The sequence below is a fragment of the Ictalurus punctatus genome, chromosome 23, assembly GCF_001660625.3.
Source record: "Ictalurus punctatus breed USDA103 chromosome 23, Coco_2.0, whole genome shotgun sequence".
Taxonomy (NCBI): Eukaryota; Metazoa; Chordata; class Actinopteri; order Siluriformes; family Ictaluridae; genus Ictalurus; species Ictalurus punctatus.
This window is the reverse complement of record NC_030438.2, coordinates 18,977,704-18,993,368: the sequence shown is the minus strand read 5'-3', so window position 1 is coordinate 18,993,368 and position 15,665 is coordinate 18,977,704. Positions and strand designations below refer to the sequence as shown.

The window sequence follows — 15,665 nt, the reverse complement described above, 5'->3', positions numbered from 1 at the left end:
TCATTTCAGTTATACAGAACAATAAAGCTAATTGCAAACATTATACATAACACACATCTCTCTTCTTGATAATACATCTAGCTCATGATGTTATTCTCGCTGATATAGCCTCTTCTTTTCGCAACACTTCCTCCTTCTTTTACTATTATTATTATTATTATTATTATTATTATTATTATTATTATTAATAATAATTAATAATACCAGTAGTAGTAGTGGTAGTAGTAGTGTTGGTGGTGTAGTTAGGTAGGTAACCACCTAAACACTTGCTCTCTTCTTGTTCTTGATACAAGTGCACACTTGTCATCGATTGTGTCTATCTGTAAATCATCTTTACCTCTCAAGGCTGTGAATGTCTCAGCCCCCCCACGCCCCCCACGGGTGGATCTGAAACCCGATTCCGAGGCACGCCACGGCCTCTATCGGCTCCTCCACCTGTCCCATGGCTGTTCCCCGTAGAGCTCTCTGTGTGTATGTGTGTGTATGTGTGTGTATGTGTGTGTGAGAGAGAGAGAGTCCCTCGGCCCTAACACACCTGTTCCAATCTCATGGCCACTCCATCCCCCAGCTGTTGCTCCACTCGTTTCTACAGTGAGCGGCACATCTCAGCTCTCAGAAGCCTCGGCATGCAGCGAGGACATAATGATTTAAAGGGCTTTGTCCGGTGATAAGGTCACTTTTAAAGGAACTGAAACGACTGAAGAAACTATAAAGAGCCACAACGTACTAATTCGACAGTATATATAGAATATAGTATATTAAAGTGAATGTATGACGTGTATAGAATTAAGTGCAGTATAACAGGCAGTAGATCACATACAGTGTAGTAACTAAATCTAAACGATTACACTCAGTTACACAATCTATTGTCCATGTAAACACCACATGATGACATGCTCAGCGAAGTATTGCCATCGCTTTGCACATCGTAAATGTTGTTGTTGTTCTTTTGTAATCCCTCGCTATGTTGTTCCTCATAAATTATTCTTATACTGTTTTTTTTTTTTTTTGGGGGGGGGGGTTTAATCCCATTCTGATTCACAAAACAAATATATCAATAGACAAATCATTGTTTTAAACTCTGAATTAATTGCTTAATTTTTTTTAAAAATGTACTTTGAAACTTATTGTAGCGTTCAAATCTCCAGCACAGAAGTTTCTTTGGGGGGAAAAAATGTCAGATCAAGCCGTTGTTTAATTACGTTAACAAGAACTACATCTTTAATGTACTGATCAATGCGGTGGAAATATCGTACAGGAAGAGACGGATGATGATGATGTTGTTCTTTTCTTTTATATAGTTTTAATTTATAAAAAAATTTTGTTCAATTGCATTTAAATTGGCATAGCTTCTCAGCTTTAAGACTACATGCTATTGTAGTTTATTATTTCTATAAATATACTGTTATTATTTCTATAAATATACTAAATATATCAAGGGCAAATAATTACATAAATATGCCCTACATTCAATATTTTTAATATGAAACTTTTTAATATTAAAATATTAATTGATGTACTGTCTGTTGAAATGATAAACAAACACACCAGTACTGACTAATGCTCGTGCAAAGCAGGATGTTACTGAACGCTGGGATTCAGGTTAGTATTCAGCCACACTCATGAATTTTGCCAATTAATCTCCACATACAGACTAATTAAACATTAGTTCATATCAGTTATTTATTATATTTTCTTATTGTGGACTTAAAGTATTGCGGTTTCACATAATTCATTATTTTCACCGTTCAATATTTTAAGAAAATGACTTTGTTGACATTACTTGTGGTGGATTAACGCTTAAGTTCATAGTCTGTTAAGTAATGCAGTAAATGACAGAGATAAACGCTGGGCGAATTTGGAATCTTGGGCCCTACGGTAGCTAAAGAACACAGGACGTTGAAATACACAGGATAAATACTACACATATTTACGTATAAACACCAAGACATGCAAAGACAACACAGAGAGGAATATTCACATTCACTCGATAAAAGTGGGGGGGGAATGAAGCATAAAAACAAGCTAAGGTTAGTTTAGCCTACTTCAGTGTGAAACCAAATCATGGATTCTACAACAAACCTGAAATTAGAATATGAAAAATGGTTATAGGAAATTTAGTTGTGGAAATCAAAGTGTGCGCATTCATTGAGCACGTGATAGCGTTATACATGGGTGCAAGTAGATGGATAATACTCAACCCTGAACATCATACATTGTGATGGACTTATCCTAAAATAATTTTAAGAGCGTACTGTGTGTCAAATTTGGTTCAATTAAAGAGCGGGGTTATCCACAATCCAAAGGTCCAGGTTACAATGAGGGAAGTCCCCTTTTACACTAAAAAAAAAAGACAGGCCAAGTCTTTGATCACGCCAATGGAGGCGCAGATTTGAGCTGAAGTGGCCTGAAAAAAAGCAGACATTCCTCTATGGGAAGTGTAGGAACATGCCTGCGCCCTCACAAGGCCTCCAGAGTGAACCTTTGACTCGTACACAGAGAACTCCATGCAGAGGATCTCGGGGTAGGAGGACCTGGCTAATACAGTTCCCTCTGTCCCGAATAACTTACACGCCGCTTGTTTTGAGTGATGGGCTCTTAGATGTTTGGATAAAAAGCGTTTTATACAGTACATCATTGTGGTGGGGACCAAACTATGAACGAGTCACCAGGAAGGAAGGTTCATTCTGACTCCATCCGATTTTTTTTCTTACTTAAAAGGATCAGTGCTCTGTGTTCAAGTGAAAACTTTCGATCATAAGATAATACTTGCAAATGACTTTGCACAAGTAGTGACAGTGATCATTTTGGGTGGCTGTGGCTCAGGTGGTAGAGCGGGTTGTCCACTTATCGAAGCCCATATGACTCCACGTGTCGAAGTGTCCTTGGGCAAGACACCAAACCCCAAGTTGCTCCCTATGGCAAGCTAGCGCCTTGCATGGCAGCTCGGCTACCGTTGGTGTGTGAGTGTGTGTGTGAGTGGGTGAATGAGAACTAGTATAAAGGCTGATCGTAATGTGTCGTTCACGAACGAGTCGGCTCTGAGTCGACTGTTTTAGGTGAACTTTGAGAGCCGACTCAGGTGCAGTATAATAACTAATGCCCCCCACCCCTTTTTTTGTTGGTGTTGACCATTAGTCCTGCAGAGTCTTTTAATCCCAAAAAAGTTTCCATGTAAAACTCTTTTCCACATCCATGCTCTTTGTTAGCATGAATTCTGAGAAAGATGAGAAGGATGTACCGTATATAGTCAAGTCTGTCTCGAGGTGATTGGTTCTGTTGATTTAAATATATTCGATACTATTTCATTTTAGCTATTTCAATTCAAATAAAAAATAAATTGTCTAGGGTGGAAAAATTGCAATGAGCTGTTCGCTAGCTGAGCTGAGTCATATGATCTGACTCACTGAGAAGAGGCGAAATTCTTATATCTAAATCGGACAGATTTGTGCTGGTTCATTATTCATGGTTTATGTTTGTCTACTTCCCTTTAAGGTGTTCATCAGTGTAGTACTGATTTACTGACTTGGTATATTATATAAATAGTGACATTTCCCAAGGAGAGGCAGATTTGTTCTACTTCAGTACATTACAATGTTCAACATGACATCTCATCTCAGTTTCCCCCAGTGGCATTTGAATAAAATATCAGACTAAACAAGCAAATAAAAACGGCTGTGAGTCCAAAGAACTATCAAACACCCTAGTAAAAAACCTTCACGAGATACGAGTGGGACGAAACATGGACGCCTCCATGAAAGCATGTGTTTTGTTAGCAACAAGCTAGCCAGCTAGCATAAATGAACATGAATGAGTTTGTGACGTGTTTACTTGAATTTTACGCAAAAAGAGTGAAACGTATGGACAGGGTTACGGATGAAACCAACCAGTGTGCACGTGTTGATTGATCTATAGTGAATACTACTATTTAAAGTAGTGAAGTGGTACTTCACTGTGAGCGGCCATTTTGATTTACCGTCATGCGCTGAACTCGGGAAGCCGAGTCAGGGCCTTTTGTTTGGTTTCTCTTGGCCAGAAGTACCAAGTTACAAGCTTTCTTTCTGACTGGGACATCCTTTACCTCAATATATCATGGGTTCTAACAAATGTCTAGCTAGCCAGCTGGAATGCAGAGTATAACGTTATAGTTACAGAGTACGTAACATTTCTGTTCCAGTCACAATACTAATATTGACAATGTTTTTCAGTGTTAGCACCTAGCTAAAAGTAGCATACCTTTGTATAACCTTTCTGTAATTACTGAAGTGGCAGTCCTACCTTAAAGACACTAATAAGTGTGCATGTTGTGATTACGCATGATTAAGATTCCTAATGTTCTGCTACTTCATTTATTGTGTTCTATGAAAAATACGCCTCAGTGTTTTGTCGGAGCCTTGTTTTTGGGATTTACTCCAGACTTTAGGGTGAAAATCTGTTCTTTGCTTTATCAATGCATCAGTATGTGGAGTGTGTGTGTGTGTGTGTGTGTGTGTGTGTGTGTGTGTGTGTCTGTGTGCGCGCGCGTGTGTCCTTCCTGTTGGCATTTTGCAGCCGGATGCCAAACAAAGATGGGGTAGATATTTTTGATAATGACCCATCCATGACCCCTTCAGAGCACTTTACAGTCGTCTCAAAGGGTGTGTCAGAGTGGGGGGGGTGTTAAGCGCTGTTGCATGTTGGTTTTGTGTGTGTGTGTGTGTGTGTGTGTGTGTGTGTGTGTGTGTGTGTGTGGGAATGAGAAAGAATATATGCGTTGGTGTATGAGTATTTGCACTGTGCTTTGGTATTTACGTTCTGGGTGCTTTTGGGCGTGTGTGTGTGTGTGTGTGTGTGTGTGTGTGTGTGCGTATATATGTTTGACACACACACCTCAGGCGACTATTGAGTGTATGCCAACGATGGAACAGCCATGCTCGACCTTCAGAGCTGCAGATGAGTCTTTGTTTTTGCAGACGTGTGAGAACGAGCGAGAGAGTGTGTGTACGTGTGTGTGCTGTGTTTGTAAGTGTGTATTACGTGCCTTTGTGTTGCTCTCAGGATTGGCTGCCCTCTTTTCAAGCTCCCAGGGAGATCTGTGACCGACGATGTTCAAGTTGTGAGTTCATATCCAGTTCAGAGGATGGTTCACGCTCCGGTCAACACTCCACATTGCTACTAACGCTCTCTCTGCTTCTCTCTCTCTCGCCCTCTCTCTCTTCTTCTTTCGCTTCCTTTTTTCTCATGTGTCGGGTCCTTATTTTTATCTGCATGACTGCAAAAACACATTTTCCATTTGTACTACAGGTCTTGTACTATACCAGCATATTAGGTGGTTACATCATTCGTTAGTCATGTGGCTGGCTGTTTATGCACACACACACACACACACACACACACACACACACACACACACACACACACATCCAAAAAACAATGTTCAATTCAGTTCCTGTTTTTCCACTTTTAGTAAACTGTGTGAGGACACAATAGAGAGAGTGATTCGATTCAGTGTAATCCAAACAAAACCATTCAGCTTCATATCAACAATTTTGTACCATATTGACCCCTCTCTCTCTCTCTCTCTCTCTCTCTCACACATACACACACACACACACACACGCGCAAAGCTGTCATATTTTATGACCTGAAGCAAAATGCTGATCAGATTTTAAGAACATCGGACCGTCATGTGACGAAAACTCAAATTACGCAATAAAATGCATGTGACATGACAACACAACTGGATTCTTGAATCTGATTGGTCAGAAGGCGTTTAAGTTTCCATAACAGCAACTCTGACAGTAGCTGCAAATCCGGTTTACATCAATGCTCTCGTACTAATACGTCATTCTTTCTTCAGCAACAAATTAAACGCGCACAGTCGTAAAGAGACTTTCATCTGAGCTACTTTTGGAAGGAGTCTCCAGTGTCGGTACGTTTGTACCAGTCAGAGGTAAAGCTGTATCTTTACGCTTTCAGCCTTCAGGACATTTTCTTGTCATTTAATTTCCTATAATAGCACACCCTGTCGTATTACTCCTTACTTATCTGCACATTTTAAAAGGTTTTTGATTGTATCGCATCATCCAGTAGGTCACATTTCTTCTCTCTTTTTTTTTTTTTATCATCTAGCAGTCGATGTGCAGCATTTATTATCACTATTCTGCGAATTGACTGCGACACATTTACAAACAGAAGCTGAATAAAAGCTGATGGAAATGAGTCGCCATCTCAATCAGCCTCTTTTCAATCCTTAATATGGAGTGCTTGGGTTGCATGAGACCTATTTACTCAAACTGTTGATGAAAAAACATCAGATAAATGCGATGTTCCATGACACACAGTGAAGCTAGAATGATAAATATTGTCAAATATTGCTAAATGCTCACAAAATGGCCCCTAGCCGTTTACTCTGCTTTAATGTAACTATCACTGTGCACTCACAATAACTCATTTAAACATATTTAACGGCAGTAGACACGTTTTAAACTAAGGTACATTAAGAAACGAAGGTCTGAAGGTCTCACACTGTGGTTTAACAAGCTGTTGAATCCAGCGTCGTGTGAAATACAGTACAAGACACACAGAAACAAATCTTTGAATTGTCGGAAACAAATCTTTGAATCGAGTGCCTTTATTTTCACATTTCTTCATTCCTTATAATTCATAGTCTTTAAACGGTCCATTTGGTCCATTTATGATTCGTATTCTTAAAGCACTTAAGGCCTCGAGCGCAGACTGAAAGGCAAAACGGATGATCGAAATGGAGCTGCATTGGTTCGATAACAGCGGCGATGTCACGGCTGCATTTTCATTCATGGAAAGCGCCCACTCCAGCTTGCGAGTAATACATAATACTGCAAATGTTAACACTGAAAGATTAACCCACGTCTGATTGCAGTGCACCTGACCCATCTTATTTGAATAAGAGGTTGCAGACTTGGCGCTTTGGCCCGGATGCCGGCGTGTGTATTGCTGAGTTTCGTTTTGCATGATGGATGGAAGCTGTTCTTTATGCTCGGGATCCGACCTTTGTCAACCCCCCGTGAATTAGCTAGAAGCATATCAGCTGCACCGGCCCTTTTCTCGGCAGTCCTATTAGCTGAATGAAGCAAAGAGAGGGTCACCTTTAAGCAACCTTATCTTGTAATTGGGTTCAAGGTTAAGTGATCCGAGAGCAGAGAGGTGCAGGGTTAAGGTCGGGGTGACACGAGAAGGGGCAGCATTTAAATCACAGGTGGGGGGAAGAAATCCAGGCCCGAGCTTCAGGGAAAGAAATCAAGGGCATAGTTGGGGGTCAAGGGGCCGTTGCTGGGCAACTCGCACCCTAGCCAACGTCTGCGACACTTTTAACCCTGACTCTAGTCGATAAAGACAGCGAGGTGGAGATTGGGGGGAATTAAGACAAGTCTTCCTCTAGTCGGCTGAGAGTTTCACTTGAGTCTAATTGAAATGTGTTAGGGAAAAGGGATGGTAAGTGCAACGTGGCCCTGAGAGCCTTTTCACTACAGTGACTCCGCCACATTAGGTGAGATGAATGGGTAAGGCCGGCTCGAGTTCATCCTGTGACCTGAGGACGACTCCATGGCCAAGGGCAAGGAAATTTCCCAGAATGTGTGTAGTGTCAGTGAATGATAATTGTATCATAAGCATACGCCTTGTACTGCAATCCTTCCCTCAATGCCTCTATCTGTTGTGCTTCCTTATACTTACCATATCTCTTTTCACTTTGCTTATTGATTACCCACAATGCTGATCAACTACCCGCTGATAGTGGTGCAGAGGGATTTATTCCTCGTTTCACCACCACCTAAAGACAATAGATTAGCGTCCAGAGCTTCAAATTTCATGCTAATATCGCAGTCGATATCACTGACGGTTAAACTTGCCGAGCTGAGTTTCTGCTCCCGTACAACTCCACTGCATTCTGGAACTTTGACCTCGGCATCGGCACCAGCATCTCTACTACTTGTTCGCTGGATTCCGTTCAGTGTCTCTTTTTATCCTTGTTTGTGAAGCTCTTGCAGATGCATATTCTGGTAAATTATCAACAGGGCTTCATCAGGATGTCCGATTAGTGATTAAGCCTCATTAATGCTGACATCTGGCTCATCTTCCAGCCCCCCCCCCCCCCCCCCCACTATTCTCCCATGACGCCACAATCTGCTGGGACCACAGCGTACCACATGACCATTTGCTTCAGCTATTTGTCCGTTCCATAACCATAGCTACAGATATTATAAACAGTGAGGCGACTTGTTGGCTTTCAGCGCTAAACTGAACTGATATTCTGGATAGGGGCTATTTCAGATTCCTTCTTAAAGATGACGTCAAAAGTGATATTGGGATGTAATTAATTTATAATTAATGTTGTGGAACGTCCATAAAACAAGTTAGTTCCTGTTCTCACTTATGTTATAGCAGCTATAAACGACCGTTCCCTCACCAGCCTCTCTTTTTCTCTTATTAATAATAATAATAATAATAATAATAATAATAATAATAATAATAAACAAAAACTCAGCTTACCATGTTACCAAGAATCTCCTCCTTCTACATGAAACTTCAGCATTTCAACAATGACACATTTTTCTTTCGTAAGTAACATTTTTAAATTGGTTTATCATTAGGCCTAGATTATATGACGTGTCCACCGGACAAGTCCCTGTAAATGAGCCATAAATTTTCTAAATTAATCATACGCTCCCAAAATCATTTATTACAATGTAACTGATTATTGCTTGTTCATTCTAACTTAAAAATGTTAGCGGTGCTCCACACTTCACACGAAGGAATTAACTGCATGCTGTAATGATGTTTTTCTCCGGTCGTAGAATTTCAAAAAACGAACTCTGCTGTAAAGACTCTAAAGACTCTCGAAGGAGGTTCCACAGAGGCTTTGTCTAGGACAAAAGGTTGTTTTTTTTTTTTCTGTAAGTGAAGAATCGACATGGGTGAGTGCTGGTTTCATCCCAAACTAACCATGACCTGTGTCCGTAATGAATAATAACCACTTTTTAGCGCCTGACCCCAACGTTTTTTTCTTCTCTCTCTTAGTTTATTGGCTTCCGCGTCTGACCCGCAGAGTGACCCTGGCCTTAAATACATTTCAGTGGAGCCGACAGATTTATTCTACAATAAATCACAGTGTTGCAAATGACTGCTGCTAAGGGAAGGTCAGTGTCAGGGAATAAGAAATCAAATTATATGAACGTAATGAGTTGGTACCACACTATATGGTACATTTCTCTATTTGGTTTCAGAATGCAGCGGTAACCGACGCTATATTATATTATATAGAATTTAGGGGTTAGAAAGTAAACTGGTTCAGTTTAAGGTAGTTTTGCCAGTATGTAAGTGTCTTTTTACATATATGCTTACAAACTCTGTGAAGCAGCTTACTGGAATACCGTTCCAATTTTTTAAAAACATACAGAGTACGTAAAGAATGTTAAATGTCTTGTTTTTTCTTCCTCTGTTAATAGGCAAGTTCGCTTGAAAGGCAGGACAGCGTGTGGTTAATTTGATTTGTATTAAAAGTCAACCAATGGGGAAGCTTTTCCATGACCTCTGAACCCTAAGCTTTGCAGTTGGCTGGTTGGGCAAGCCACCTTCACTTGACCCCTCAACCTTGTATGGTAATTCAGCAGTCATGTGACAAAACAGGGGCCACACCAAATGCTTTCAAGGCCAAAGCTTAATCATGACCGTGTTCCTTCCTGACCTTTATACCTTCATATACTGGTTCATTTGGGGCAATATTTCACACGGGTTCATATGTATGGTTAAAAAAAAAAAAACAACAAACAAACAAAAAAAACCCACAAACTTAACAAGGCAATACATAAAGATCAAGCTGTGAGAATTAGAAACTGACGCTGCAGTGTGATCAGATGCTGTTCGAGTTTTTCGGAAATGGACTAAGCTGGGGAGGAAATCCGCCTTCGTTTATAGCTGGACGGATTAAAGGAGATTCTTGTCCCATGGCTGACCTTCAAAGGCCAGGCCAGATGTCCTACGCTGCTCGAGACAAAACCTTCAGGTAACACATCTTAACTTGAGCGCCTCTGATTACCTCATCAAAACAAAGAACATTTGGTGTAGCTCCTTAGAAGGCATGTTGATATATAAGGAATAAAACACCACAGGGTGTGCTGTTACAGGAAAATAATCAGTGACAGCTCATCATGTTACCGAACAACCACGAAGCATAAACTCCTCTGTCCTGAAGATGTCGGAAAACGTCAAGCTCCAGCTGTACGACAGTTACACTGGAGACGTACTAGAATGCGTTCGTTAATATAACCCATATATAAGGGTTATATAATATATAAGCTGGAACTTCTGTCAGAGCTGTTGTTATAGAAAATTAATCAACATCTTCTGACCAATTGATTGTTGTTTTTTTTCGTTGTTTTTTTTTTTTTTTGTAAGTACACGTAATATAATCATTTTGGAAATCTGAGCTGTATAGCTAAAATTCTGTTAGTAAAACGTTTGTGAGTCCAGAACATTCCTAAGGCGTCTTTAAACCAACATATTGCACAACAGAGGCCAGGCCACCCAAATGGAACCCGACTGAGCGGTGGAACCACATGAGGAGATGGAGGGATTAGGTGCTATTCAGGGTTAGATTTAGAACTTGGCTGTTTTTTTTTGCAGTTCCCAGGCATGTATTAAGTTCCATACAGAAAACAAAGAACAAATGTATATGACTAAGTAAGTGTCTGAGAATAGACCTCAAAGTTTCACTTATTCAGAAAAGTCCAGTTCATACAAGATTACTTTCATTTTTTTGCTGAAAATGATCCTTTTCTCTCACATGATGTAATACAATCCAGAGGAGTCCAATGGATACAGTAGTTATTGATGTTCTTCTTGAATCCTTTCACTCATCTCTGAGTGTTCTTTAAATTCTCCACCATTTGTGCCACTTTGTAACATCCCTTCATTATCCAATCCTCTCTCCCTCCATTTCTCTCTCACCATCTCTCAGTGGAAGGCTGTCAGAGGTTTTTTTTTTTAAGGAGCCGGTGAGCTGTGAAATCGCACAAATTGCTACTGCTTTACGTCTGGCCCTGGCGAACGAGGGAGGGAAAGACAAAACGGCAGAGGAGAGAGGGGAGATTTTCTGCTCCAACACTTTTTAACTGTTCGTACTTCCACCAGCACTCCAATCACCTACAAACACACACACACACACGAGCACACACAGCTGCACCAGGCCATACCCGCCCTCCTCCTTCCCTTTCTATCTATGCTCAACGGACAAGCCACCCCCAACACACACATTGACACACACCCTTGTTCCTACTCCACAACACCTTCGCCACTTTGCTTTACAATTCAGGTCACTTCACTGAACAACTTTTCAAAGTAGCCTCACGAGGGACGAAGCCCTCAGAATGCAGCTGATAAAGATATCACATCCATGAGTGTCATTTGAAAATGTGTGTATACGCTAGTCCTACAACCAAATGCATATTATTCGTTATAATCATTTAATCTTTACTCTCATGAACAATACAGGGTTGTTGTTGCCCCCCCCGACAGATCAACATTTGATTCTCATATCAGACTAAGTGTAACTTTTAATTCCTTCATTCCTTTACTTTCTATCATTCAGGTCATAGAAAAGAAATGGGAAACTTCTAAACCAAAAATGTAAATCAAATGTCTGTAATTAGTCATTTCAAGCCATTCATGTGACCGAAAGAACATCCTGTGTTTCCAAACTTTGCATTTGCTTTCCTGTCAGATAGCGCCCTCTAAAGGACTAATACTAATAGTGCAAAAACCCCCACCAGAATGTGGTATGTTTAATCATATAGATATACTATAACATTTAACATAAAAGTCTAACCTTGTCAAACACCTTTTTGAGATTCAAAGGTTTCTATGTCATTGATTGGATTGGCGATATGGGATGGGCAATATGACAAAAATATCATATCATGATACTTGAAGACACTTCTATGATATGCTATCACAATACATAGGTTAGCAAACAAACTACATATTTAAAAAAAAATACATATGAGTTTGATATTTTGGTTTTTAAAAATCTACAATAAATAAATAAACATTCTGGCAATTTGATTAAATAATTCTACTAAAAACATTTCCAGTTTACAATTTTAAAGACTGAATACAAAATTTTAGCATCAAATTAGCTGTGTCCAATTGTAGACTTGAACTGCTAAGTGAATTGGAAAAATGTATTGTGGCATAATTTATCACAGTATTATATCATAATATTGCCCTAGCTGCTCCTTGATCTAAACTAGACTCAAATCACAAACTTTGTCCTGTTTTAGTTGGTCTTGTTATATTCGGGCTATTTGCAGTAGACTTTTGTTATTATTCTTTATGGAGTAAGGAAAACCCAAATGTTTTGCAGCCTTAAATGTAGAAACAAAATCCACAGTATTAGTGCCTACAGTAAGACTTATTTGAGACAGAGAGCTTTTTATTCTTTTATTTTCCACTTACAGGACACATTACAGTTGACATTACTCATAGACCTACATATTTTTGAGTTATTTATTTATATCACATGCTTCACAGACTCCTAGGGGTCCTTGGACGCCATTTTGAGAACCTTCTGGATAGAAGCTAACTTAATTTCAGTTCCACTGAGCTCGTTTGAGTGTCGAACTGGAAGAGTTCACTAGAGGACGCCGCGGCGGAAATGTAGATCAGTCCGTGACCTCTGACCGCCGGAAGTAAACAAAACCATTCAACTATGTCAGGTGGGATGTTCATTAGAATAAGATAGCCTGTTTTTATTTACGTTGTGCAACCGATTCTGTAGGAATTTGTAAAGTAATACGTTATTATTTAAAATAAAATAAAAAAATATATTTATTTCAGTAGCCGGTTCAAGTGGTGCTGGTACTAAAGCTGAGGCGAACTATAGTAGGTAATTATTATTATTAATCGCTCGTCTGGTGCTAAAATGGATTTTATACAAAACAGAGGCACGTCTTTGTTAAACGCAGACGAAGCCTCGGCTATCGAGACAGCAGTCCGGACGGCGGTCATGTCCATCCTGAAGATTTTCTGCGACGTAAACGAGAAGAAGTCGCACTGCTATGAGGCGAAGTTAGCCGAGGCGGAAAGAGAAAACGCGGCGCTCAGGTTTCAGTTAAAAGCCGCCGAGCAGGAGCTTCAAACCTTACGACAGATCTCTTCTAATTACAAAATCTCAGCGGAGGTGACTTTCAGTACTGATGTCGAAGAAAGAGTTCAGGAACCGGCGTCTTTCCAAAATGTCTCATCAGAGAGCGACCGTGTCCTGGTGCTAAAGGAAGAGGAAGAGCCTTTCTACGAGAGCCAGTTGTTTATAAAGAGTGAAATGACAGAGGAATATTCTGCAGTGAACTTTGAAAACGCGCAAATCCAGACATACGGGACAAACAACAACAACAACGACGACGACGACAACAATCATCACTCAGTTAATCAAGATCCAGTTTTCACCGGATTTGAGAGAAGTATGCACGCGCCGTGTTGTCCTCAGCTCTCTCTAGAAGAAAGAGATGATTTATTTGGTTTTGCGATTAATGTTAAAGGAAAACTCCACCCTGAAGCACATTAAATATGTTTATTGGAAATATTTATCATGTCATTTAGTGACTCTGGTGTTAATTTGTTGCTTGGTGTTGTATTTTCCACATTATTCCTGTGAGAAGTAAGCGGTTACGTGTCTCTTTCTGAGGTCACAGGGGGGCATTATTATTATTATTATTATTATTATTATTATTAATAATAATAATAATAATATCGCTGGCACTTTTTAAAATGTCAACAATCACAAACATAAGTGATAACGGCCTGGTTTCCCTGTTAAAACCCAAAGTATACTTCACCTTTTACGCGTACGCTAGGAACAGCGTACAGTACGCGTGACGCAAATTTCGTCATCAGCAAAGTACGCACGTATTATTTCTTTTTTATTTCTTTCACAAGGTGGAGCAGTGACCCAGGGCCGTTGATTCTCAAGGTAGTCGGGGGAAAAATCTAAATAAATGGAAGAGACGGAAAACGAGTGCAGGTTAGAACGTACCTGCATTTGTATAATTGTAACCTTAAAAAGTAATGATTTGTATATGGGTGCTAATCATGGAGAGATTGCCCAAGCATTGTCCTTTGTGTTGTTGTGATTCTTCTTCGTTGTAGTCCTTCATACCAAAATGTGATCACCGATATTAACTGGCTAGCTTGTTCTAAAGAAAACACGTGTTCTTGGAGGCATCCGTGTGTGTGGACAGCCAATAAGGATGTTGGGCCACAAGAGTCTGATTATTTTGGCCAGTAAGGTGTACAATATACATCACACGTTTTCTTGTGCTTGCCTACAGGGAGACTGACACGGTATGAGAATGTGAGGCGGTACAGAGAAAGGATTCGGGCTGATCCTGCGAAATACCTGGCCTGGAAAGAGAAGAACCACTTGAGGTACTGTATGAGGTATTGCCAGTTGTTGTGGTAACAGTAATACAGAGAAAATGTTATTCTCTAATGTTTCCATAACCATTGTGACTTTTTTTTTTTTAATCATCCATTGTTACATTCCAGCAGTAGTAAAATGGGTGTGTGTTCAGGAATAAAACACTCCACGCTGTGCTGTTCTAGGAAAATAAACAATGACAGGTGATGTGATGAAGTGGAGTTACTGTTACCACCACAAAGGTGATTATTTTCCAACAACATCACATCCAGAGGTGTTTTATTCCTCTTATACTATAGCATCTTGCCAAAAAAGTTTTTTACTTATTAAAGAACAATGCGTCATAGTTTCATTTCATCAATAAGTTGCTTTAGAGTGTCACTTCAGTGAATGAGGTCATCTGATTTGGCAAACAAGTTCATCCTCAAATCGTCCTATCCTTGTTTCCTTTCTTTGCATCCTCAGAGGGAGGAGCTAAGAAGCGAGGAAGGGAAGAAAGGAAAGGAAATGACGAAGCAAAATTAAATGAAATGAGAAGTACCCACTTCTTTGATGTGTGTATTTGCAAACCATTCAGGTATCTGCAAAACAGAAAGACCATTAATGAACTACCTGAACCCATGAAAAAGCTGCAGAGGAAGGCTTGGAGAGAGGCGACAAGGCGACACCGTGCAAAAAAGATGGCTCAAGCTGCTCTTTCTGCTACATCCATGTCACAAACACAAACCGTATGACCAGGACATATTTCTTCCCTTTAGACTCTGTGCTCTCTGGGCAAAAAGTGCCCCTTTTGTATATGTATATACTGTATAAATAAATTAATAATTGGGTAATTGAGTTGAATGAAAATGTTTTCTTGGTTTCTTGTTGGTCCAGTTAACATAGTTATCGTTTAGAAATTAAATGACAAATAAAATAACATGTCTGTCATTCTGATGTCTCTATCTTGGTTTTTAAATCAATTAAACAGTTATACCTGTACACCATAAAAACTATAGTATCATCAGTATTTGAATAGGTACAGTAAACATACACACATTGTATAAAGTCAGAGGTAGTGAATTTCTCGATCCGAGTAATACTCTAAGCATGTTAATGCACAGAGGCTATAATTAGACACAGAAATGATGGGGGTTTCCGGCTCTTTTCAATGAGTCGAGTCATTTGACTCAGCTCACCAAGAAGAGCCGACTCTTGGCTCCCAAACGGCTCAGCAACACCCCCCCAAATCATA

General features: G+C 39.9%; 1 protein-coding gene across 12 annotated transcripts; it reads left to right on the top strand.

Annotated features, from left to right (window-relative positions):
* Positions 1-12,444: 12,444 nt before the first annotated feature.
* On the top strand, positions 12,445-15,361 carry LOC108256186 (uncharacterized). Of its 12 annotated transcripts, XR_008393303.1 has the most exons (5): positions 12,494-13,475; positions 13,951-14,035; positions 14,343-14,439; positions 14,563-14,673; positions 14,897-15,361. XR_008393303.1 is itself a non-coding variant. In XM_047150315.2 (4 exons), exons 1-3 carry the CDS (start codon positions 12,938-12,940, stop codon positions 14,636-14,638), a joined length of 714 nt encoding a protein of 237 aa, XP_047006271.1. In that variant the 5' UTR covers positions 12,527-12,937; the 3' UTR covers positions 14,639-14,673; positions 15,009-15,361. The 12 variants fall into 12 exon arrangements, 8 of the variants coding, with proteins under 8 accessions (XP_047006271.1, XP_017308271.1, XP_017308273.1 ...); XR_008393301.1 differs by having other exon boundaries at positions 12,445-12,731; positions 14,343-14,673; XR_008393300.1 differs by having other exon boundaries at positions 12,493-13,475; positions 14,343-14,673.
* The last annotated feature ends 304 nt before the right edge of the window (positions 15,362-15,665 follow it).